Source organism: Chrysochloris asiatica, unplaced genomic scaffold, assembly GCF_000296735.1.
Source record: "Chrysochloris asiatica unplaced genomic scaffold, ChrAsi1.0 scaffold00138, whole genome shotgun sequence".
NCBI lineage: Eukaryota > Metazoa > Chordata > Mammalia > Afrosoricida > Chrysochloridae > Chrysochloris > Chrysochloris asiatica.
The window spans coordinates 7039898-7063305 of record NW_006408656.1 but is presented as its reverse complement, the minus strand read 5'-3'; the positions used below and the strand labels follow the sequence as shown (position 1 = coordinate 7063305).

General features: G+C 38.6%; 1 protein-coding gene across 5 annotated transcripts in view; it reads right to left on the bottom strand.

The window, feature by feature from the left end:
- Positions 1–23408, bottom strand: part of LIMA1 (LIM domain and actin binding 1) — a 105326-nt gene that overhangs the window by 7225 nt on the left and 74693 nt on the right. For 2 of the 5 annotated variants that reach the window (XM_006870051.1, XM_006870053.1), the window contains 6 exons: positions 16930–17014; positions 15859–16004; positions 12943–12945; positions 11307–11414; positions 4996–5053; positions 3126–3235 (listed from right to left, as the gene is read on the bottom strand). In XM_006870051.1, coding sequence (XP_006870113.1) covers positions 3126–3235; positions 4996–5053; positions 11307–11414; positions 12943–12945; positions 15859–16004; positions 16930–17014 — 510 coding nt within the window. Of the gene's footprint in view, positions 1–3125; positions 3241–4995; positions 5054–11306; positions 11415–12942; positions 12946–15855; positions 16005–16929; positions 17015–23408 lie in introns of all 5 variants that reach the window. The other 3 variants (XM_006870052.1, XM_006870054.1, XM_006870055.1) reach the window with 2 other exon arrangements.

Genomic DNA, 23408 nt, shown 5'->3' with positions numbered 1-23408 from the left:
AAAGGCCTCAGTTGGAATGTGTACTTACTTGTGTGGAGTGTGTGGTGGACAGCAGCTGACAACAGGTAGTGAAATAACTAGCCCTTGTTGCTTTTGATTCCTAGTAACCCTATACGACAGAGTAAAGCTAACCCATGGGATTTCCTACATTGTAAATCTTTCCAGGAGCAGATCATCAGGTCTTTTTTCCTGTGTGGTTGAACTGCTGGTGGGTTTGAACTGCCGACCTAGCAATTAGCAGCCAAGCCCTTAACTACTGCACCACCAGTTCGTAGACACAGTGAAATCAGAAGAAAAAAAAAAAAATCTGTATTTTTTGTCAGGCTTTTATCTCTTAGGCTGAAAACCACAAAATGCCTCTCATTCCCTTCTTCTAATTTGTGCAAAACAAATTCTTCACCATACAATAAATGGTTGGGCTGGCTCTGTGGAGCCTTAACCCTTTCCCCCTGGCTTTCTGTGGAACTCTTATTGAAAGCATTTTGGGGAACATTCATATCTTAAATAGACTGCTCTACATGTAGAGGAAAAGTTAGAACTCCGGGAAAGCAGTAATAATGTAGATGGTGAGAAAAGATTCTAAATGCCCTTCTTGCCTAATTCTAACAGCTTTGCAGAAACAGAACCCTGTCCAAGAATGAGAGTGGAGGAGTGTTGTAATGTTTGTCCTCTCATGCAGTCCACAGCCATCAGCAGGACCAGCTAGAGGTCACCTGGGGTTGGACTGCCCTGGATATAGTAGAGCCAGTGGGTGTTTACCAGGGATAGTCACTTCTTGCCTTTTCTTCTGTTGTCCCTCCTATGGGTGCATTTAAAGGTTAGCTTGTCTTGAATGAAATAGCACAGTACAAGAGACCTCTGCTATCTCAAAGAAAGGAGAAAGGGGCCTGACACTTCTCACAGGGTCCACTGAGCTCTGCTCCCAAAATAGCACCCTTTCTGAGACTGAACCTGCAATTTCACCTTCAGTAGCAAGTCTCAACAGTGGAGCCATTTGGCCAGCATTCAAAATATACAAAATTCTTACTTTCAGAGAATTTTTTTTGCTGTTACTTTATTTAGTTAAATTTGAGATGAGTCTCTACCTTAGATGCTCTACTTTCAATAGCAGACAGACAGGCATTAAGAAACAGTTCTCTTCCAGAAAGTATGGGACTCAAAACTCTATTCTGAGTGAATAAATCTTTTCTTATACTTTTATGAAATGTCTCAAATTGAAGAGGCAACTTTGAGCCAATAGCCATGAGTGCATTCATCCTAGAAGGTCTTGCTACAAACATTTACTGAGGTATTTTGTCAGCAGAATGTAAAGGGGAACTATGAGGAAGATAAAATAACCTGTTTCTCTTTCTCTGCAAACAAAAGTAGAGATGTGATTGGGCCCCACGCAGGCTCTGTACAACACGACCATTTGGACTTTGAACCACAGACACAAACATAAAGAGCCAATATACTCCAGTCTTTACACAACCTGCAAAACTTAAGGTGTCTGTCTGGTGGAGGAAGGCACTATTGCTGAGTGACTAGGGCCAAACATTGGGACAGGTATAGGGGGAAGACCTATGTGAGCTGCATTCCTTGGCACCATACTTTTCATCAACTCAGGCCCCTAGGTTTGTCTAAATCAGGGCCCAAGTGGTACCATGAGGTCCCAGAAGTTGACAGAGGGAAGCAATTACTCAGTTGGGAATTCAGATACACTCAACAACAGAGTTCAGTTCTTAAAAAACGCCACAGAATTTCCCCAAACTCCCTGGTTATATAGAATCCGTAGCCAAGTCAGATTTACTGGCTGTTCTCCATGTAGAATCACAACCCAAGGACTTGCATCTGGGCAGGGTTGCTTTTGGAGAGGAAATTAACTCCGTGGCACTTGCTACTTTGTTGGACTCCACATTGGGAAAAAAGGAAGCGTTGATGACAGCATGAGCAGATCTTCAAGGCCAAAACAGAGGGTCAGGTTGAAAACATGTGCAGATTCAATCATGGTAAAGCAGCTCCTTCTTTTACTTGCTCTCTTTTGCTACCCTCCTCACCTTTCTGTTCCTTTTCAATAAACCTTTCCTTATATAGCTCTACTTCCTTTAATACTTTCATGTTTATCTTCTTCCCCACTTTGTGATCCACCCTTAAGTCCTAGATTTTTCCTTCTGTCCCAAACTCTCAACCTCTTCTCCTCGTCCTTATTGTCAGATCTCCTATTAAAGAATTGATCATGCATACAGTTGGGAGATATGAACATGGCAGATATATGCATGAGGCTGAGATAGTACAACCTACCTTAACACTAATTCCACCTATTGAGTTTCTCTCAAAAGCCTTAATTTTTGAAAAGCAAAAACAACCCAACAAAAGATATTTAAAAAGTGTGGGTATGTCTAGTTATGAATCCAAATAGGTAAATTAGCACTTCACTAGCAAAGCATGCAACTGAAGCAGGTCAGTAAATGAGCCTAAAATAAATTTTGAAATCTTTTATCTTTTTTATTTTTATGAAAATATATGTTTGCTCATAGAAAGAGGAAAGACCATCATAGGGAAAAAAAGGGAGACTAGAAACTGAGTAAAATTTCGTACGATATAAAAAATTGGTACATTCTTTAATATCCAATATTATGTCCTCATATAAGTGTTATTTGAATGCCCATTTTTACAGAAAATGGCCCCACAGCAACGGACACATTTTTTCTTTAACAACCAATCAAGTGATAGCCAAGTGACAGGAAGTCACCATCTTTAAGGTGACTTTGCATATCTCTATCTGATAGGCTGATTCTAGGTTAACAGATGTCTCCTATTTCCCATTTTGGAATTTGCACCTATTCACAATTTATGACCTTGGATACTTTTCAAGAAATAAAGCTTCAGGTTATTTAACTTTATGTTTTCCTAAAATATTCATGAGTTTTCCAGTTTCAAACTGAGATATTAGTGAAATTCCCCCTTCCTAGCACAATCACCCCAGCAAAAAAAAAAAAAAGCACAAGCTATCCAGGAAAAATAATCTGGCTTCTGTATACCCTCAGGAAACAAAAGCAACTTATAATGGACATAATGATAAAAGGAGCAATTCATTCAACTAGCAAACTGAAGTATAAAGCCTTAGAGAGAAATAGCCACCATACCTTCGCTGCCTTTGGTGGAGAACTTTCAGAAAGGCTGGAGGTTCTGGCTTCTGGACTTAGCTGCTTGGGAAGGGCAGACTGCTGGATCTCACTCTTAACCTGGGAGTTACCTGGTTCAATTATAAAAGCAAGACATTTTATATATCTCATGTAAGTCTCAGAAAGAGTTCCTCCCAAAAGCAAAGTGTAGGCACTCCCACTACTGAGAGGTCTTTTTCAACAACAAAAAACATTGCTTTTCTGCTAACAAATATTCTAACACTAAAAGTTATGCTACTTAGATTCTTTCAGATCTTGGAGCTAGGAGACTTTCTACCTTTCGTCAGACACAGCATGAATCCAAACCACCCTGTATAAAGAACCTTCTGCTCTGTAGTATTTGTTGTTTCGAAAGGCTGGTGGTAGACCTAAATGTCTTTTTGGTAGCTAGCACTCCCAATCACTCTTTCTGGGGTACTTCAAGCTGAAGGTGGGAAAGTAGGGGGATATGAAGGCAGAAATATCATATTCTGTGTAATTTGATACCATTTTCTTTTTAATCAGTCTTATCACAGGTATAAGGAGCTCTGGTAGCGTAGTGGCTACGAATCGGGCTGCGAATTGCAAGGTCAGCAGTTCGAAACTACCAGCTGTTCCGCGGGAGAAAGACGAGGCTTTCTGCTCCCATAAAGATTTACAGCCTTGGAAACCCTGGACAGGGTCGCTATGAGTCAGAACCGACTCCACAGCACATAACAACAACACCATCACAGGTATAAGATGATGAAATCATAGATGAAAATTATAGGAAAAGGTATCATAATGGCAGGTTGCTTGTTTTTTTTTAAATATAATAATTGAAATACCACCTGCATGAGTTAATTTACTGCCACCATATTCATCCTATAGAATTAAGAAGAGGCACAATAATGTCCTTTACACAGTCACTTAGGAACCATAAATACTTAAAAATCTAGAACTGAGTCGACAAAGTACTAAAAGATACAGGCTTGTATTTTTAAAAATATTTTACAAACCTAGTAAAAACTCAGAAACATTTCTAGGTCAAGAAAATGATTGCAAAAGGAGTGTTCCTGAACTCAGGTGAGCACATTTTTTCCTTCAGTTTTAAAGTAGGGTGACCTCTTAAAGGTTATATTTCCATTGTGGAGTTTCTAGTGTCTAGTAAGCTAGCCTGAGGAGAAACTAAAGTCCAAAAATGTACCAGGGGGCTTTAATGGCATGAAAAGATAATGGAAATTTTCCATGAACTTTTTAAAGCCCCTCATATTTCTAAATGATACACTTAAAATCTGAATCAAAAGGGAACATAGTAAAGTAAAAACCAAAGGTTCTTTTCTTTGGTAGAAATGAGGCTTAGACTGATTCCAAATAGGATGAAAGGTGACAAAATTCAGCACACTATTCTTTTAGCAAGAAAATTCCTAGAAAATTCTAGAAGGTAGACTGCATATTTAGCTAAACTGGAAAAAGATATTTTTAGGAGGCAACTCAAATCCCAATTTTTTACCCCTGTAGATGAATAAAATCCTTCTTGATCAAACGTCTATTACAAATTAAACTTCAAAATTAGTTTAAACAACTTTAACCCTGAAAGTGTTTGATATAAAAGATAGGAGTAATTCAATGAAAGAGCATTAAAAGCATTTGTTTTGTCCCAAGTCAATCATATTTAATTGAACTTAACTTTGCCCTAAGCAATGAAATGTGTGAAGGATATTCAAGCATCAGTCCTTAAAACCAAATGACAGATTTGATGGATTTAATATGTTACTTTCTCAGCACTTGACAGTAACAGGGACACTCCTGAGCCAAATGCAGGTTTGAGAATGAGGACCTTAACCTCCAAATTCTAAGAACAAATGCTTACAGGAGTCATCTTCAGCAGGGGAGGAACGGAATGCCAGGCTATTCTCGATTGCAGAAACCTACAAAAAAAAAGGGGGAGAGGATTAAGAACCACATTAAAAATAAAAGAGCAAACTGCTGTTAATGCCATAAAAACCTGCTGACTCCAGTCAGTCACTGGCTGCCTGGGGGTAATAACGGGCAGGAGAACAGCTGAGCATTTAAACAAGAGGCAGCAAAATGTCTTTAATGAGGATATTAACATGCCTCTCAATTACAGAGCAACTCAGAAACAGACTGCACTCAACTGCCAAAAGTATGCATCATCTCCCTTTATAAAAGAACTTCTAAACTATATCTTTCCATTCTCCCAAAACAAAGCAAAACAAGGACCTTTATTCAGGGAGAGCAAAGCTCACTATAACTCACTCCAAGAAAAGATAAAGTCTTTAAATATAGGACCTATTCTTACTCCCCTTCTCCCTCCAATTTCTTATTTCCTAACCAAGTGTGTTCTGATGAAATACGCTTGCCAGTACAGAAGACCTTTTGATAGTTAGATAAAGTTATTTTACCTTGAACTAACTTCAGCTATTATTATCTTCAAGGATGTTGTTAAGTACGGTTGAGTCAGTTCCGACCCATAGCAATTCTATATGGGGTTTCCAAGGAGCAGCTGGTGAGCTTGAACTACCGACCTTGTGGTTCAAACTGACTTTGCAGTCCAGCACATTAACCCACATTGTCACACCAGGACTCCGTCTTCAAGGATAGTTTTCCTTTATCATCCCAGTCTCAAAACAGCAGTGTTTAACAAGAAGGCAGATCTTATGTGTAGGTATATATATTTTTCCCAGAATGTAAGTAAAAGAACTTTCTACTAGCTCTCTCCAAGTTATTTTTTGAATTGTGTCCCCTCAAAATATGTGTTATAAATCCTAACCTCTATGGTTTTGGTTATAATTTTATTTGGGAATGGGTTGTCTTTGCTATGTTAAAGAGACTGGCTAAGTGCAGGGTGTATTTTGAGTCAATCTTTTGCGGTATAAAGGGGACTAACCAAGCAAGTTAGAGAATCAGAGATGGGAGATACCAAGCCACATGAATAAAGAATGCCCAGGAGCTCAGAAGAGACAAAGACTTCACTCCATAGTCAGCTGAAAGAAGCTTTCCCCTAGAGCCAGAACTCTAGATTTGGACTTTGACATTTGGAAGCTGTGAGACCTGGTGTGGTACTGGGCTACAAGTTAGGCTGCTAGCCGAAAGGTCAGCTGCTCCATGGGAGAAAGATGAAGCTTTCTGCTCTGGTAAAATTTTATAGCATCAGAAACCCTACACAGAGTCGTTATGAGTTGGAACCGACTTCTTGGTATACAACCACCACCAAACTATCAGAAAATAAATCTTTTTGTTAAGTCACCTATTTATTGTATTTCTGTTATGTTGTCGTTAGCTGCCATCGAATCGGTGCTGACTCATAGTGACCTTATGCAAAGAACAAAACACTGCCCGAGCCTGGGCCAATCTCACTATTGTTGCCATGCTTGAGCCCATTGATGCTGCCACTTGGCCAATCCATCTTGCTGGGGGTCTTCCTCTTAACTAAGACCCTTTATACTCCAAATCACAAGGGTCAAAAAATGTGGACCCTGCATGGAATATTCTTTAATTCAGATTTCAGGGGTCTTGAGGGCCAAGAATAAATTTGCAATGGAGATTAAGTTGTTGGCTGGCTGCTCCAGAATTACAGTTCAATTTTTTTCAACTATACTTCTCGTTATAGGAATTCTAAATGGGTATAAAACAAATCAGGACAGCAACAGCCAACATTTATTGAGTGTTTACTGTGTGCTAGGTATTGGACTAAAGCACCTTTTGTGCATTATCTCATTTAATAATTTGAAATAAATTTTCTGAAAGTTTTGTATGACCATTAATAGCACTTTGTTGTTGTCGTTATATGCCATGGAGTCAGTTCCAACTCATAGCAACCCTGTACATGGTTTCTGAGGCTGTAAGTCTTTACAGGAGCAGAAAGCCTCATCTTTCTCCCACGGAACAGCTGGTAGTTTCGAACTGCTGATCTTGAGGCTTGCAGCCCGATTTATAACCACTTCGCTACCAGAGCTCCTTTTAATAGCACTTTAATTCTTGCTAATTAGTAGGTACGGTACATCCATTCCAAGACATTTTCTTCTGACTTCTAATTTGGTCATCTTGAATCTGCAGGGTAAACTGAATGCCAACTATGACATCACTGCACATGCCCAACCAGATGACTTCACTGCAGGAAAAGTCAGGTGAGGCTTTGCTTAAATATTGAAGGAAAGCACAAATTCATTTACAAGAGGAGAAAGGGAGCAACAATAAATACCTTGACAAAATATTCCATTTCAAGTCAGTTTGTTCTACTATTAACATTCTTTTGGTAATAAGCCGAAGTGTAAGTAATGCTTAGGTATTGGTTAACAAGGAGTGCAGGATAATGCGCTGGACTGCAAGGTCGGTTTGAACTGCAAGGCTGGCAGTTCAAACTCACCAGCTGCTCTTTGGAAACCCTTTACAGGGTCACTATGAGTTGGAACCGACTCGAAGGCACTTAACAACAACAACACTAGTTAACAAAAGTTAGGCAAACAACCAAAAGGAAAGCAGAGATTCATAAAAATTGTAGGATTTTAAGGCAGTCATGGGTTTATAAACCTGTAGAGTGTCCTTGAAGAATATGTACTATCTTTATCCTCTTTCCTCCCCATTCACTCCCCAATTTGTGATTCAGTTGCACTAATGCCCTTTAAGGCTATAATTAAAAAGTTCTGAGCTTCCAATTTAGCTCAGAGTTCCAGTTTCAAATCAGCATCGAAGACAATCAGGAAAGAAATATGAAATTAGCTATAGAGACAACCCAAGCATTATTTTCCACATAATTATTTCCCAAACTATGTATGGTGCGGATGGGGGTATTTCAATGCTGAGAATATTTTTCTCTGTTGTTAGGGGCTGTTGAGTTGCTGCTGACTCATACTAACCCTATGCATGACAGAGTGCAACAACATTCCCTAGTCCTGCGCCATCCTCACAACTGTGTTTATGTTTGAGCCCATTTTTGCTGCCCTTGTGTCAATCCATCTCATTGGGAGCTGCCTCTTTGTTGCTGACCCTCTACTGTACACGGCATTATGTCCTTCTCCAGAGACTGGTCCTTCCTGACAACATGTCCAAAGTACAAAAGCCAGGTCTCACCATACTCGCTTCAGGAACATTCTGGCTGCAATCCTTTCAAGGCAGATTTGTTTGTTCCTCTAACAGTCCATGATACTTTCAATATTCTTCACTAACACCATAATTCAAATGCATGAATTTTTCATTATTCCTTGTCTTTCTTTTTTTTTAAGTTTTTATTGTGAATTGAGTGATAATTTACATGGGAGAACATAGGTTTTACACTCATTGTTTCATTGCAATGATTACAATCTCCTCCATGCATCATCATTCAACAGTATTTGCTTCTGTTCCCTCTGGTTTTTTTTGGGGGGATGTACACAAAAACACTCAGGAATATATAATCATTTAAACAACCAAAGGGCATGTTCTGCAAGCCTGCCTCCTGGCGGCCAGCACACAGTTTTCTTTTTCCATGAGTCTAGAGTCCTCAGCTGCTCTATTTCTCCATGTCATCATCTCTGCCTCCATCTCTGGTGTCACTGCTTCTCTGAATAGGGTCCCACATTCTACTCATGCTCTTCTCCCTTGATGGTCCTAGCTAGGGTCCTCTGTTCCTGGACTGTAAGATTAACTACTCCCCCCTTTTTGTTACAAAACTTCTACCTTTATAGTTGTAACACTGCTTTTTAACTCAAAATAATATTAAGATTCTTCTGTATGACAATGTTCCACTGCTATTCGGAAAGTTTTCAGTGGCTAATTATTTAAAAGTGGTCTGCCTTTCCTTTTTCCTAGTCTGTTTTAGACACCTGGTGTGGCACTGTAGGATAAGCACTGCACTGCAAACTATAAGGAGAGTTTCCAGCTGCTCCTTGGAAACCTTATACAGGGTTGCAGTAAGTTGGAACCAACTCTATGGCACTGTCTAAGTCTGGAAACTCAGCTGAAATCTGTCCTTTTATGGGTGCCCCTGCTAGTATTTAAAATACCAGGGTATCCCTTTCAGCATCACAGCAATACACAGGGTACCACTATAAGGTAAGCGAACACACATGTGGATGGTTTTTGTTTTTTTCCCCTGTTAAAACTTCCAGTTTCACAGTACATAAGAAAACTATTGTGGATTAAATGGCACTTTCCCAAAAGATGTGCTAGAATCTTAAACCTATACTTGTGGATATTACAGTGTTTGGAAACAATGTTTTCTTTGTTATGTTAAACATGTGTTCCAAGTAAAATGGGTTCTCAGTTCTGAAAAGAGTAGATTAGATACAGAGATAACACACAGATGAGGGAAGACAGATGCCATGTGAGAACTGTATATAAATCAAGGAATACCTAGGGCTACCATCAAGTAAAGACTCAACATGGCTGAGACACTGATTTGGACTTAAATTTCCAGAACTGTGAGAAAATAAATTTCTGTTATTTGAAGCCAGCCATTTCTGTTACAATCGTACTAGGAAACTAAGACAAACAGCAAAAATATTTACTTAATTATTCTTAATAGTCTTCCATTTAAAAATTGACATGCTAAGCCTGAGAAAACCAGGCAGTCTAATGAGAGAGTATACTTCATGTACATGTGATTTGTGGATGCATTCATAAGTCCACTGTTGCAAGGACATATGTAATTTATTTGATGACTGCAAGATCATGTATTATGTAACTACTGCATTTCTGTCTTATTATTTCAATATAAATTTGTAATATTTAAAGAAATAGGGCAGTGATTTAATTTTTCTAAATTTTTTTCTCTTCTATCCTGGTGTGGTGCTGTAGGATAAGCACTGGGCCATGAGGTTGGTTTGAACTACAAGGTCAGAGGTTCAAACTCACCATTCGTTCCTTGGAAACTCTATATATAGAGTCGCCATGAGTCAAAAATAACAACAACAATTCTATGAATCAAATTTTGCAGTCATTAGGCTATTTTTCTGTGTTCCTGATGCAAGTATGCAGTGTGTCTAGCAAGTTCTCATTAGTATTCAGTCAATACATCATACTTTTCAAAATGAATTATAGTCAAGTAAGTTTGAGAACTATTGCTCTTGACCTACTTTAATTACCTCCTCATCTTTTGGAAGAATGGCATTAGGAGTAATGGTTTTTCCTCCTAAGATTAATCAATATAATAGATTTGAAAGCCCTTTCTCCTCATTTTGCTTAACATTTGAAAATCATATTGACAGAAAGACCAAAAAGGCGGGGTACTGGATTGGAAGACAAAATGATAAATTCACCTGACCTTGATATTGCTACTTACTCAAACTAAACCATTCATACAATGATTAATGCATATACAACAAATCTGATTTGCTTAAAAAAATCCTTCAGTGGCAGGACTACATCCACACTCTTAAGTGTGGTATATAAAAATTTTCAAGTTTTTCACTCTGGCCTTTTTCCCTCTGCCTAACTCACACCCCTGTCTCTATGAACTCATGCTCCAGCTAAGTCAACTAACCTGCAATTGATAAGTATGCTGTGATCTCTGATTTCTAAGCCTTCACACATGTGTGTCTGCCTGCAATGGCCTTCTTTTTCTTTACTCAACATCCCCCTTACACACATTCCCCATAGTCTTCAAGACATGGCTCAGACATCACCTTTGATAGGAAGTCAGGTTACGTGTCCTTCATCTGAGTATCCATGGCCCTGCACTGCCCCCCCATAGCATTTATATTATTTTATGATAGCCAACCTGGTACTTGTCTTCCCTTTCCCAGTTAGCTTCCTTGAAGATCATATGAAAACCACATGGAATGGTATGACTTTTTAAAGCTTAGCATAGTGCCCAGCTTTCAAAATACTTTGAGTGAAAGAATGAGACTTTCTTGAATAAAATTTGTTAAATATCTACTTAAATTAACAATATACAAGTACTTTGAAAGTAATATCGCCAATCAAAACATTTTAACTCTCTTCCCTCTGAACATTTGCTGAGCAAAAGATTTTTCCAATGAAGGCTCATTATTTGGTCAGTGATACGTGTCAGAGCTCTCCAACCAAAATTATGTGACCTGCAAAAATGACAATCTGTCCTGGCAGCTGTTAACAAATTCCCAGACACTCTACAGCTTTAGAGTTAGGGTTGTTTCTAATTTTAAGCATCTGCTTTAGAACACATGCTTCTTTGGCAACTGGACATCAGACTTTTCACCCTACCTTTTCTCCATCCTGATGAGAGATGAAGACCTCAGGGCCTGGGGGCACATTCTCCTTTTGTTCCAATTTATGAGTTTTGAATTCACCACCGCTAGCTCTCAAGTCATTCTACAAAACAAAAATAACCTGTGATTTTAAAAATTTTTTCAAATTCTCACCATTCCATTTTCTTCATAGTACATCTATTAAGAAAACTTGGGACATTAAAATAAACTTGCTTTTAAGAAGCCTCAGGTCAGATCAATCCCCTCTCACAAGCAAAATCCATAGCCTAGTGAAATGACAAAAGCAGCTTGTGGACACATACTTCAGAGTTAAATATTTGTACAGTAGTCTAAAACTGGATGCTCATTAGAATGAACACACACACCAGCACAGACAGACACATTCTCTTGTGATTCACTCTTCTAGCAGCCGAGCTTGTGGGAATGCAAAGCTTGTGAATTTTATCAGAAAAGACCATTCTGGAGCAGGGAAAAGGAGATGCCAAGTGCCAATAATTAAGAAAATATACTGACCATATACATAAATGCTTGGCCTGGAAAGAGAGACAGGGATGATGTATACAGATCAAAACAGAAATTATATTAATGATACCATAAAACAATATTTATTGTGGGATTTTCAAAACATGTTTTTCACATATAATTCATGCCTTTTGCTAATGACTTACCTTATTTTACTCCTCATAATAGTCTTGACATAAAAACAGCATTCAGTAATAGTGTCACAATAAGAAAACACAGTCATTTTCTTTTTCTTCTAACATCAGTTGGGGTAGAATATTAAAATTAACTTTATTAGATCCAAAATCAACATATAGGTAGGTGAATATGGACATTTCCTATCTTTCATTGTGTCAATTCTAACTCATGGCAACTCCATGTAGAAGTGTGCGCCACAGGGTTTTCTATTGCTGATATTTTGGAAGAAGATCATCAGGCCTTTCTTTCAAAACACCTCTGGTTAGCAGCTAAGTATGTTAATCTTTGATCCACCCAGGGGCTCCTTTGCTACCTGTTGTTATGTAAGTTGCTGGGTTGACTCCCAGAGACCCTAAATGACAAAACAGAACTACCCCAAGGGTTTCTTATGTCCTCTAATAATTTAGTAATTTAGTTTCTTTCAGTTCTCTTAGCATGAGGTCTTCCTTTAGCAACTTATGGCCACAGGGCTCTGATTTGTGAGTATGACTGGCTTACTCAGGTGTGGTATTCCATATAAAGGCACACAGTTCCTGGAGGCGCACCTATGAGGAGGAGCTGGCAGCCAACACCAAAGAACACAACATTACAGTCCAACGCCCTCCTGAGCCAATCTCAAAGCCCAGCCTGCAGAACTACTGCCAGAAGGTGTGTGCTTTCTTACAGCCATATTCTAGAAGGGGCCTGAGAAATTCTTTTGGAATGAGATAAAATGTACTTTTTATAAGAATTCCTAAAGATTTTTGAACTCCTACAATTCATAGAGCAGGAGAATTGCAATGTAAAAACTCTATTAGGAGTGAAAAACAGTCACTGAACAGGTTTTTCCACTTTGGAATCACTTGGACAGAATGTTGGTAGTAGGAGGGAACTGAGAAGCAGCAAAATCTTGTAGCAAAAGGGAATTAAGCTCCACAGATCACCTACTTAACTGTCTCCTGACTTGTCTTCTAGGAGAAGTCTTAAGTTTGCTCATTTTTCATACTCACAGTGAATACTGAGCCTGTGATGGTCTACTTTGCTACTGATACACATACATCGTCACTGTACAACAATCTCAATAGAAAAATTCAGATGAAATTATTCACTGCCCAGAGAATTACTCCACCAATGCAATGGGATAATGCATACTTACTAACATAGAGTAAAGAAGGCTAGCTCCCAGAATACACATTATGATTTCCAATATGCACCAGTTTCAATCTGCCTAAGAAAAGTAAAATTCAATGCTATTCTTCCAACTTTGGTAAAAAATCAGGACATCAAGAGATTGTTGTTGATATTGAGTGCCTCTGAGTCAGTTCCGACTCATAGTGCCCCTGTACAGAGTTTCAAAGAGTGATGGTGGGTTTGAACCGTTGACATTGTGGTTAATGGTCCAGTACTTAGCCTGTGGTGCCACAACAGGACATCTGTAATTTGGAATCTTAGAAGGAACAAAAGTGTGTATGTGTATAAATTACATTTAAAAAAGGTAACATAAATAGCTCTATAATGTCAGCCTGTCAGTTAAGCTTGTTGTTGTTGTTAAGCGACATCAAATCAGTTCTGACTCATAGTGACCCTGTATAGGGTTTCCAAGGAGCGGCTGGGGGTTTGAACCTCCAACCTTGTGAAGAGCAGTTCAGTGCTTATCCTACAGGGCCACGCCAGGACTCCAGTTAAGTTTCTGTTGTTGTTGTTATGTGCCTTCGAGTCAATTCCGACCCATAGTGATTCTGTATAGGGTTTCCAAGGAGTAGCTGGTGAGCTTGAACCATCGACCTTGCAGTTCAAACAGCTTCGCAGTCTGGAGCATTAACCCACAGCGCTATATCAGGACTCCCCCAGTTAAGTTTAGGTGAATATAAAATAAGGAGACCATCCATTCCACACCTACTCCTTACTTATGGACTCTCGTTATTTTGCATTTATGACATTAGTATTTTGCACATTAATAATGTATTTTTGCACATTAATAACGTATGTCTGACAGTAACCAGTGCTGAGGTGTGAGGCGAGAATAATGCTAGTTATGATGGTTGAGGTTATGTATCAAGTTGTCTGGGTCATGATTCTCAGATTTGGTGGTTATGCAGCAATGTAAATTGATAGTTATGCAATGATGTAATCATCCTTCATTTTGTGATTTGATGTGGTCATCTTCCATTTTTATTTAATGCTGATTTTCACATAATAACCTGAGCTTTGTAACCTACACTAACAGATAAATGATGAATGGATATATTTAGCATACCAAATTTTGTGTTTACTCAGCATGCCATTTGTCTCCCTTTTTCTTATTTTTGAAGTCCTAGTGTAACTGCCAACTGGACTATTAACGTCAAGGTCTGCAGTTCAAACTCACCAGCCACTCCCTGGAAACCCTATATAAATGGTCACTATGAGTCAGAACCAATTTGATGGCAATTAATAACAATTCAAAGGAGCTCTGGTAGCGTAGTGGTTATGAATCGGGCTGCAAACCTCAGGGTCAGCAGTTCGAAACTACCAGCTGTTCCGTGGTAGAAAGATGAGGCTTTCTGCTCCCGTAAAGATTTATAGCCTCAGAAACCCTGTACAGGGTCGCTATGAATCAGCACTGACTCCATGGCACATAACAACAACAACAACAATAACAATTCAAGGAGCTCTGGTAGTGTAATGGTTAAGAATCGGGCTGCGAACCGCAAGGTCAGCAGTTCGAAACTACCAGCTGTTCCACGGGAAAAAGACGAGGTTTTCTGCTTCCGTAAAGATTTACAGCCTCGGAAACCCTATACAGGGTCACTATGAGTCAGAACCGACTCCACGGCACATAACAACAACTACAAATAACAATTCTACCTCTTTAGGAAATCATCACATAGTAAGTGTTAAAGATTAGGTAAATAATTTATTACAGTCCTTGTGTGATGCCGTAGGATAAGCATTGGACTGCTAACTACAAGGATGGCAGTTTAAACCCACCAGCTATTCCTTGGAAACCCTAAACACTTAGCAACAACAACAATAGGCAATATATTGTATGATTCCATGTATATGAAATGTCCAGAATAAACAAATTCAAGGCAGATAATAGACTAGTGACTGCCAGAAAGTGAGAAAGGAGGAATTGGCAGTGACTGTTAACAGGTTTGGGATTTCTTCTTGGGGTGATAAAAAGTTTATGGACTTGATTATGGTAAGTAAAAGTTATATATACAACCTTATAAAAATACTAAAAAACACTGAATGTACAATTACAAATGGTGAATAATTTTTCATGTTATATGAATTACAACTTAATAAAATATTACAAAAAGTCCCCACATTAATGTTGAACACATTCAATATTTCTCTTTGAATATTCCCTTTATCCCCTCAAACACCAAAATAAAATACAAGTTTTTATTAAAACTTTAAAAATAATACTTCCTTAATAGAATAAAGCAAAAAAGGTTAAATAGAAGAGCCAGAAAAATTCTCAATGACATTACTGGATGGCAACATCATTCACATACACAAAAATGAGTGTGGTAGGAATGAGGTCTAGGAAAGCCAACTCTGGATGAGACCATGGTTAGGGTTCCCAGTGAAGCCAAGGTAGGGCTTAGTGCAAAACAAACATTAGGGGAACAATGGTGAATCCAGGTCCTAAAATAAGGGCCTGGAAGATATTCTCTACTCCCAGTGCTCAGTGGTAGTATCAGCACTGGACTGTGAACCACAAGGTCGGAAGGTCAAACCCACCAGCTGCTCTTGGGAAACCCTATCCAGGGTTGCTGTAAAGTCGGAACCAATTCAATGGCACTGAACTACAAGTACTCAGTGACCATTTGCCAGATGAGAAATGAATGAATGAATGAATGATGAGGAACACATACCACAGACTGGGTTGAGCTGCTTTGTTTGGACACAGCTGCCTGGTACTTGGCCATTCGATCCTTTATGGAGGTTTCTGACAGGCGTGGGAGCTCCACATTTCGCCTACTCTCACCTTTCTCAGAGTTGAATGCAGACGATGTCAAATGCCCTGAAAGCAAGCGAATAACATGCTTTATTAAAAGAGAAAATATAATTCAAATGGTTTAAAGGTTTTAAATTTTGGGCTATTACAATCTAATGGCCAATTTCTTCTAATAAGAGTACAAAGAAATAAACCAGAAATTTAATTGTCATTTACTAGGCAATACTCACTCACTTTCCCAACTTTAAAAGAAGACACTCCTTACCATAATTAGTATGCATTTTTTTTAAAAAATGTGGCTAATTTAACATGTGAACAAATGAGATCCCAATGCAGTATTAATTTATATTTATTTCCTTGATTATTGGGAGGCTGATGATTTTCCTGTATTTATTAATTACACTTTTTTTCTTTGGTGAAGTGCCTGAATATGGCCTTTTCTAAGTATAGTTAATTCTGTTCTAAAGGCAGTACGGTACAGTATAACCTATCTTGGTAGAGACATCCCCCATGTATAGAAGTCTTCAATTCCCAGATGACTGTGAACTAAAATTCTCTGTAGCAATTCCCTTTCAGAAGGTCTGAAAGGTACGTCTTTGTTACCACAGGTTGTCACTAACAAAGATGGATTAAAAATATAGAGGAGCTATTTGTGGAGAACAATGTGATTTGGGTATGTATCTAACAGATAGATTTTCTTTTCATTTTTGCTAATCTTTTAAAACAATTATTTTGTTGTTGTTGAGAATATAGACAGCAAAGCATGTATCAATTCAACCATTTCTACAAGTACAATTCAATGATGTTGATTACATTCTTGAAGGCATATATATACATTCTCAAGTTGTATCCCTTTTTCAAGCTGTTCCTTCCCCATTAACATACACTCACTGGCCCCTCAGGAGTTCACCTCAGCTTTTGAGTTGCTGCTGTCAATTTGATCCCACATAGACAGTTCACTGGCCTTGAGGACTTCACATACATGGCTCACCTGGACCTATTTCCAAGTCATCTAGAGAACAGCTGTTTTCAGAGATTCTCCTTCCACCTGCACTTCGGCTCTGGGCTTGAAGAATCTGTTTGGAAAACAAAATCTAAAAAATGAGCTTTGAAGAAAAGATGGGAACTGTTTAATGCAATGTTCAGAAAGAAGACTTGTTAATCTCCTTTATAAATAAAATCCAGAAAAGATTAAACTTTTAATTCATTTTTATATTGCACATGCTTTTATATTGCACATCAAGTACTATACAGTCACAAGTACCCAGGGATAAATAACTCTATATAGATAATATTCTATGTTAATAACCAGTGTCCAACTAGCTTAACTAGCCAGTCTTGTGATTTAAACAATTATTGGAAGGGAATTCTCATGTTCCAGGTGACAATGATATGTCCCTCCTAACTGCCAAGTCCTGAAAGCAGTACCTGCTATTTCCCTATTCCACCTCACCTTATACCCACTGTTGCTGCATTGGCCAACAATATCATCGTCTTTGTCCTCACCTTCAATCCAGGCTCTATGGTGCTGTCAGCATAAATTTCCCATGATACAAATATTATTATGTGACTTTCCTGTTTGAAATTCTTTAGCGACTCCATTACACACTTAGAATTAATCCAACATTCTCAGTACATCCATGCTAGATCTGATTCCTACCTATCTACTATCTAGCCTCTTCTTCACTGGGCATTTTCTGCTTCTTCCCTTTACCTTCAAAATAAGCCAACTGCCTGTAGGTCCAATCCAAGCTATTACAAGTGAGATTCCTTCCATTCAGATCACCCTTTTATCCTTCTGTTGTCTAGCAAAGGTCTGTTTCTACAAGACTCAACTAAGTGAAATCTCCTCTGGGAAGTTCACCTTACTCCTCCTACATAAATTTATCTAGTTCCTCCTGTTCCCATGGTAGCTGGTTACACTTCCATTGCAAGACGCATCAAACTGCTATATGAAATGTCCCTCCATTAGACTACTCTTAGCTCACTGAGGACAGAGACCATGATGTTTCATGTATTTCCAACACTCATAGAAGTGTGGATGGTACCGATTTCTAAAATACAGTACTTTATGATCTCTGTAAATCATTCCAGTTATTCTTACCTCATATCTAGATTTCCAATTTACAGTTGTAAATTACAGTTTTTAAGACTGGAAAAGTAACTCAAGAGAAAGCCACTTAGTGTCATAGAATGTCTGTGGACATAGTATATGTACATAGTATATCATATTTGCTCAGTTTGTAACGAGAGCCTTCAATCAGATGCTATCATTCAAATACCAATTTATTTCCAGATAACTTTAAGCAGGAGATATATCTGAAATTCCATATTACAGGAAAGTAAAACACTTGGTACACTTTTAAATTCAGTTATTAAATTGCTCCACAGAGTTTCCAAGGCGATCATCTTTACAGAAGCAGATTATCACAGCTTTCTCCTGTAGAGTGGCTAGTGGGTTCGAAACGTCATCCTTGCAGTCAGCAACTCAACATTTAACCACGATCCACCAAACCCAACTCAACGTACTGCCATCGAGTCGATTTTGACTCATACCTTTACAGAAGCAGACAACCTCTTCTTTTTCCCATGGTGGCTGGTAGGTTTGAACCGCTGACCTTTCAGTTAGTAGCCCAACACTTAACCCACATTGCCACCAGGGCTTCTGAAATAAGAATATGTTGTTGTTGTTAAGTGCCATTGAGTTGATTCCAACTCACAGTGACCCAGTATAGGGTTTCTGAGGCTATAAATCTTTCCATAAGCAGAAAGCCTCTTCTTTCTCCCATGAAGTGGCTGGTGGGCTCAAATTGTTGACCTTATGGTTTGCAGTACAGCGCTTATCTTACAGAGCCACTATGCTCCCAAATTAGAATATGTCCTTGTTGTTAAGTGCCGTCAAGTTGGTTCCGACACACAGCAACCCTGTATAGGGTTTTCAAGGAGCAGCTGGTGAGTTTGAACTGCCGACGACCTTGCAATTCAAACAGCTTTGCAGTGTGGCACATTAACCCACAGAGCCACACCAGGACTCCAAAAAAAATATGGAATGCTTCATTCAGTGTATGTTTAATATAACTTATGGAGTCCTGATATGGCTCTGTGGGCTAATACGCTGTACTGCAAAGTCACTTTGAACCACAAAGTCGGCAGTTCAAGCTCACCAGTCACTCCTTGGAAACCCTATACTGGGTCACTATGATTTAGAACCAACTCTACAGCATAGTGGTTATGAATCGGGCTGCGAACCTTAAGGTCAGTGGTTCGAAACTACCAGCTGCTCCGCGGGAGACAGATGAGGCTTTCTACTCCCGTAAAGATTTACACCCTCGGAAACCCTGTACAGGGTCGCTGTGGGTCGGAACCGATTTGATGGCACTTAACAACAACAACTACAGCACTTAACAACATCTCCAGTTAGGTTTGCTATTTACATTATTAAATATAATTTTATTAACTCTATTTTAATAAAACCCAAAATAAGCGGTAAGACTCTAACCTTGCCACATCATACTCAGCTCAGTTGTACTAACATTAACCTCATCCATATGACTCATAACATACTCCTGGCTACAGGAGCAGGTCTTGTCTGGAAATGAAGGTCACCAGCCAAGGGAAAGGTTAGGTTTGGCAGGACACCATCCCTCCACATACTTTTGTTTTGGTTTCAACACATTTCTTATTTACTGATCATTCAAATAAAGGAAATTCCAAAGATTTATTCCAGATGCTGCTGCACAGAAAAATGATCACTATAAAAATCAAACTTTCAGGACTCAGAAAGAGAGAAAGTCTAAAATTTTTTTTTTGTTTTTAAATAAAAGTTAATGGACTCTGCATTCTTAATACTGGAGTAGTATTTCAAATATTTACTTTCTGTCAAAGGTAAAGTTCAAGTACAATTTCAAGAGTATGTGTTACATGTTGCATCCTGTAGAGTTCAGTTTTCTTGTCTATAGCTTTACTCACACACCCCTGCCTGCCTAAAGTGAAGTCCCCACACTTGTGTTGCTAGGAACAAAATGATTTAGAACTAGAATAAATGGTAGGCCAGGAGAAAGAGCTTTCCTTGGCTTTAAATGCATAAAACGCTCTTACTGTTGCACCTTTTCTAGTGTTTTATTTAAACTACTGGATTAAATAAAAATCTTTTGGTCCATGAGGTTATCAATACTCTGAATTATTTCTTTCTCTGAAAGTACTATAAACAGCACACAAAATCATGTGGTCTAAAGAAATCTAGGGAGAAGTGTCTCTGTAAACAAAGTTATCCTGACACCAGTTCTGAGAGGACTATAGTATAGCTCTGAGATGAGAGGGCTTTAACAAGGCCCCAGATGTAATTGTTGTTGTTGTTGTTGTTAGGTGCCATCGAGTTGGTGCCAACTCATAGCAACCTTATGCACAGCAGAACAAAACACGGCCCGATTCTGGGCCAACCTCACTATTGTTGCCATGCTTGAGCCTACTGATGCTGCCACTTGGCCAATCCATCTCGCTGGGGGTCTTCCTCTTTTTCTCAGACCCTCCACTTTACCAAATATGACATCTTTCTCCAGCTACTGGTCCCTTCTGACAATATGTCCAAAGTATGAGAGACGAAGTCTGGCCATCTTGGCCTCCAAGGAGCACTCTGGCTGCACTTCTTCCAATAAAGATCTGTTGGTTTTATGGGCAGCCCATGGCACTTTCAATATTCTCCTCCAACACCAAAACTCAAAAGCATCGATTCTTCTACGTTCTTCCTTAGTTACTGTCCAAATTTTACATGCATATAAGGTTATTGAAAATACCATGGCTTGGGTCAGGCGCACCTTTCCCTCAATACCTTTTTATCTTGGAACCACTCAAATATAATAACAAGATCTCAAATGTAATTGAGATGGATTTTATGATTCTCATTTTACAAGGGGTAATCTGAGGTACAGGAAGAGGAGGGATTTCCTTTAATATTTCTTAAGTACAGAAAAGAACACAGAAAGGAGGAAAACAGGAATTTCAACACCAACACATTTTTTATCACATTTCAAATCTTTTTACTCAGAAACTTTGAGGGAGCTTTAGTCATTATAATCTATTAAGAGAAGACAAGACACTTTAACTTTAAGACTTTCTGGAATTTCTTAAGACTTGGCCTCAGTCCATCCCACAAGTCCTGTTTCCTGTCAGCTGATGCTAACTCTTGTGTGAACACCCTTAAATATTCTCTGTCAATCCATAAACCAAATGCACAAACATGTACAGATACAGATGTATAATTTCTTTTTTTCTGGATTTTTAAAAAGAAATAAAAGAAGTTAGTAATAAAGCAGACTTTCCTAACTCTTCCATCTCTATTTTCAAGAAACAAAACATTTTTTTCTGAAAGCTGATTTTTACCACTTTAATTTACCAGACATTAAAGACTAACACTGAGAGCCTGTCTCCTCCCCTGCCACTTCTTTCCATCTTCAGACACCGACTCTCCTTGTAACTGTATGTTGTTAATTGCTGCATTGTGCCTCATGGGGATCCCATCTGTGCAGAATAGAACTGCTGCACAGGGTTTTCAAGTCCATGACCTTTTGGAAGCAGATCTTCCAAAGAGTCTCTAGGTGGGTTCAAGCCTCCACCAGATAGTTGTCAAGCTTAACCACTTGTGCCACCTAGGAATCCTCTGACTCTAATATGGATGTAGGCAGGGAGGTTTTTAGGGGGAAAAATGGGACTTTGCTGAACTATGTTAGGGTGGGGGGATAGGTGGGATGTGGTTCAGTAAAATTTGATCTCAATTTCTACGATTTCTAAGTGAGAAGCATTTCTTTCTCCAGGGACCCTCTCAGCAAACATAGAGTTCACTTAAGAAAAACAATTCACATAGAAGGAGTTGGGTGATAGCTCCAGGTATCCAGGTGCTGGGATATCTTCCTATTTCCTGTATTTGCAAGATTTCTACAAAAAATACATATTACTCTTGTAATTAGAAAGAAAAAACCCCCAAAGATAAGAGTTAATGCTTCTTATCTATTAAATTAATATAAATAAATAAAAATGATAAAATTACATGCTGATAAGACTTTGGGATTCAAATACATCCTTGTAGTGTGACAGTGGTGTTAAATAAAATAGTACAGCTTGAGAACAAGCTGAAACTATGTAAGAAGAATGTTTTCAGAATTGCATCTTGTGATTACGATATCTCTTTAGTAATATAGCCCAAAGAAAATAAAACAAATGCACACACACACAGATTTCTTCCAAGATGCTTAGAGAGCACCCCCACCCCCCACCCTGCAAAACCTAATTAATTGGGAATAGTTAAACATTATAGTGAAATATTCTGGTGTGGTGCTGTTGGATTAGCACTGGACTGCTAATTGCAAGGTCAGTGGTTCAAATGCACCAGTCTTTCCTTGGAAACCCTATACAGGGTTGCTATATGTGTGAACGGACAGCATAATGAAAATAGTTCCATAAAAGGAAAACTACGTGGACCAAAGAGTATGTTGTAGGAAGGTCTCTATAAAAAACAACAAACAAAAATTATTGTTGTTGACTTGGTTCTGATTCATAGTGACCCCATGTGCAACACTCTGCCATCCTCACAATCGCCACTACGTTCGAGTCCACTGTTGTAGCCTGTGCCAATCAAGCTCATTGAGAGTCTTCCTCTTTTTCACTGACCCTTTCTATCACCAACATGATGTCCTTTTTCAAGGACTGGTCCTTCCTAATAGATCTAAAATATTTAAGAGGAAGTCTTGCTCTCCTAACTTCTAAGGAGCATTCTGGCTGTCCTTCTTTTAAGAAAGATTTGTTCATCCTTCTAACATTCCATGGTATATTCAATATTCTTTGCCAACACAATAATAAAAAAATGTATCAATTCTTGTTCAGTCTTCCAGTTTTTACATACATATGAGGTAATTTTAAAATCCTATTTTGGGTCAGGTGTCTCCTCATCCTCAAAGTGACATCTTTGATGAATTTCAAACTGCCAAAGAAATGTACCATCTTCAGATTCTTCATCTTTGGCATTAGTGACTGGTGTAAAAATGTGAATAATTAGTCACATTAACTGGTCATCCTTGTAGGTATATGGATATGATCCTATGACAGACAGCACTGTACTTCAGATTAGATCTTGAAATGTTCTATTTGACAGTGAATGCAACATCATTCCTCTTTGTCATTCCCTGAACAGTAGACCATATGCTTGTCTGATTCAAAATGGCCAATACCAGTCCATTTTAGCTCACTAATACCTAGAATAGTAATCTTTAAGTATTCCATTTCATTTTTGACAACTTCTAATTTTCCTAGTTGCGAAAGTTGGACAGTGAATAAGGAAGATCATAGAAGAATTGATGGCTTTGAGTTATAGTGTTGGAGGAGAATATTGAAAGTACCATGGGCTACCAAAAGAACAAACAGATCTGTGTTTGAAGACGTGCAGCCAGAGTGCTCCTTGGAGGCCAGGATGGCCAGACT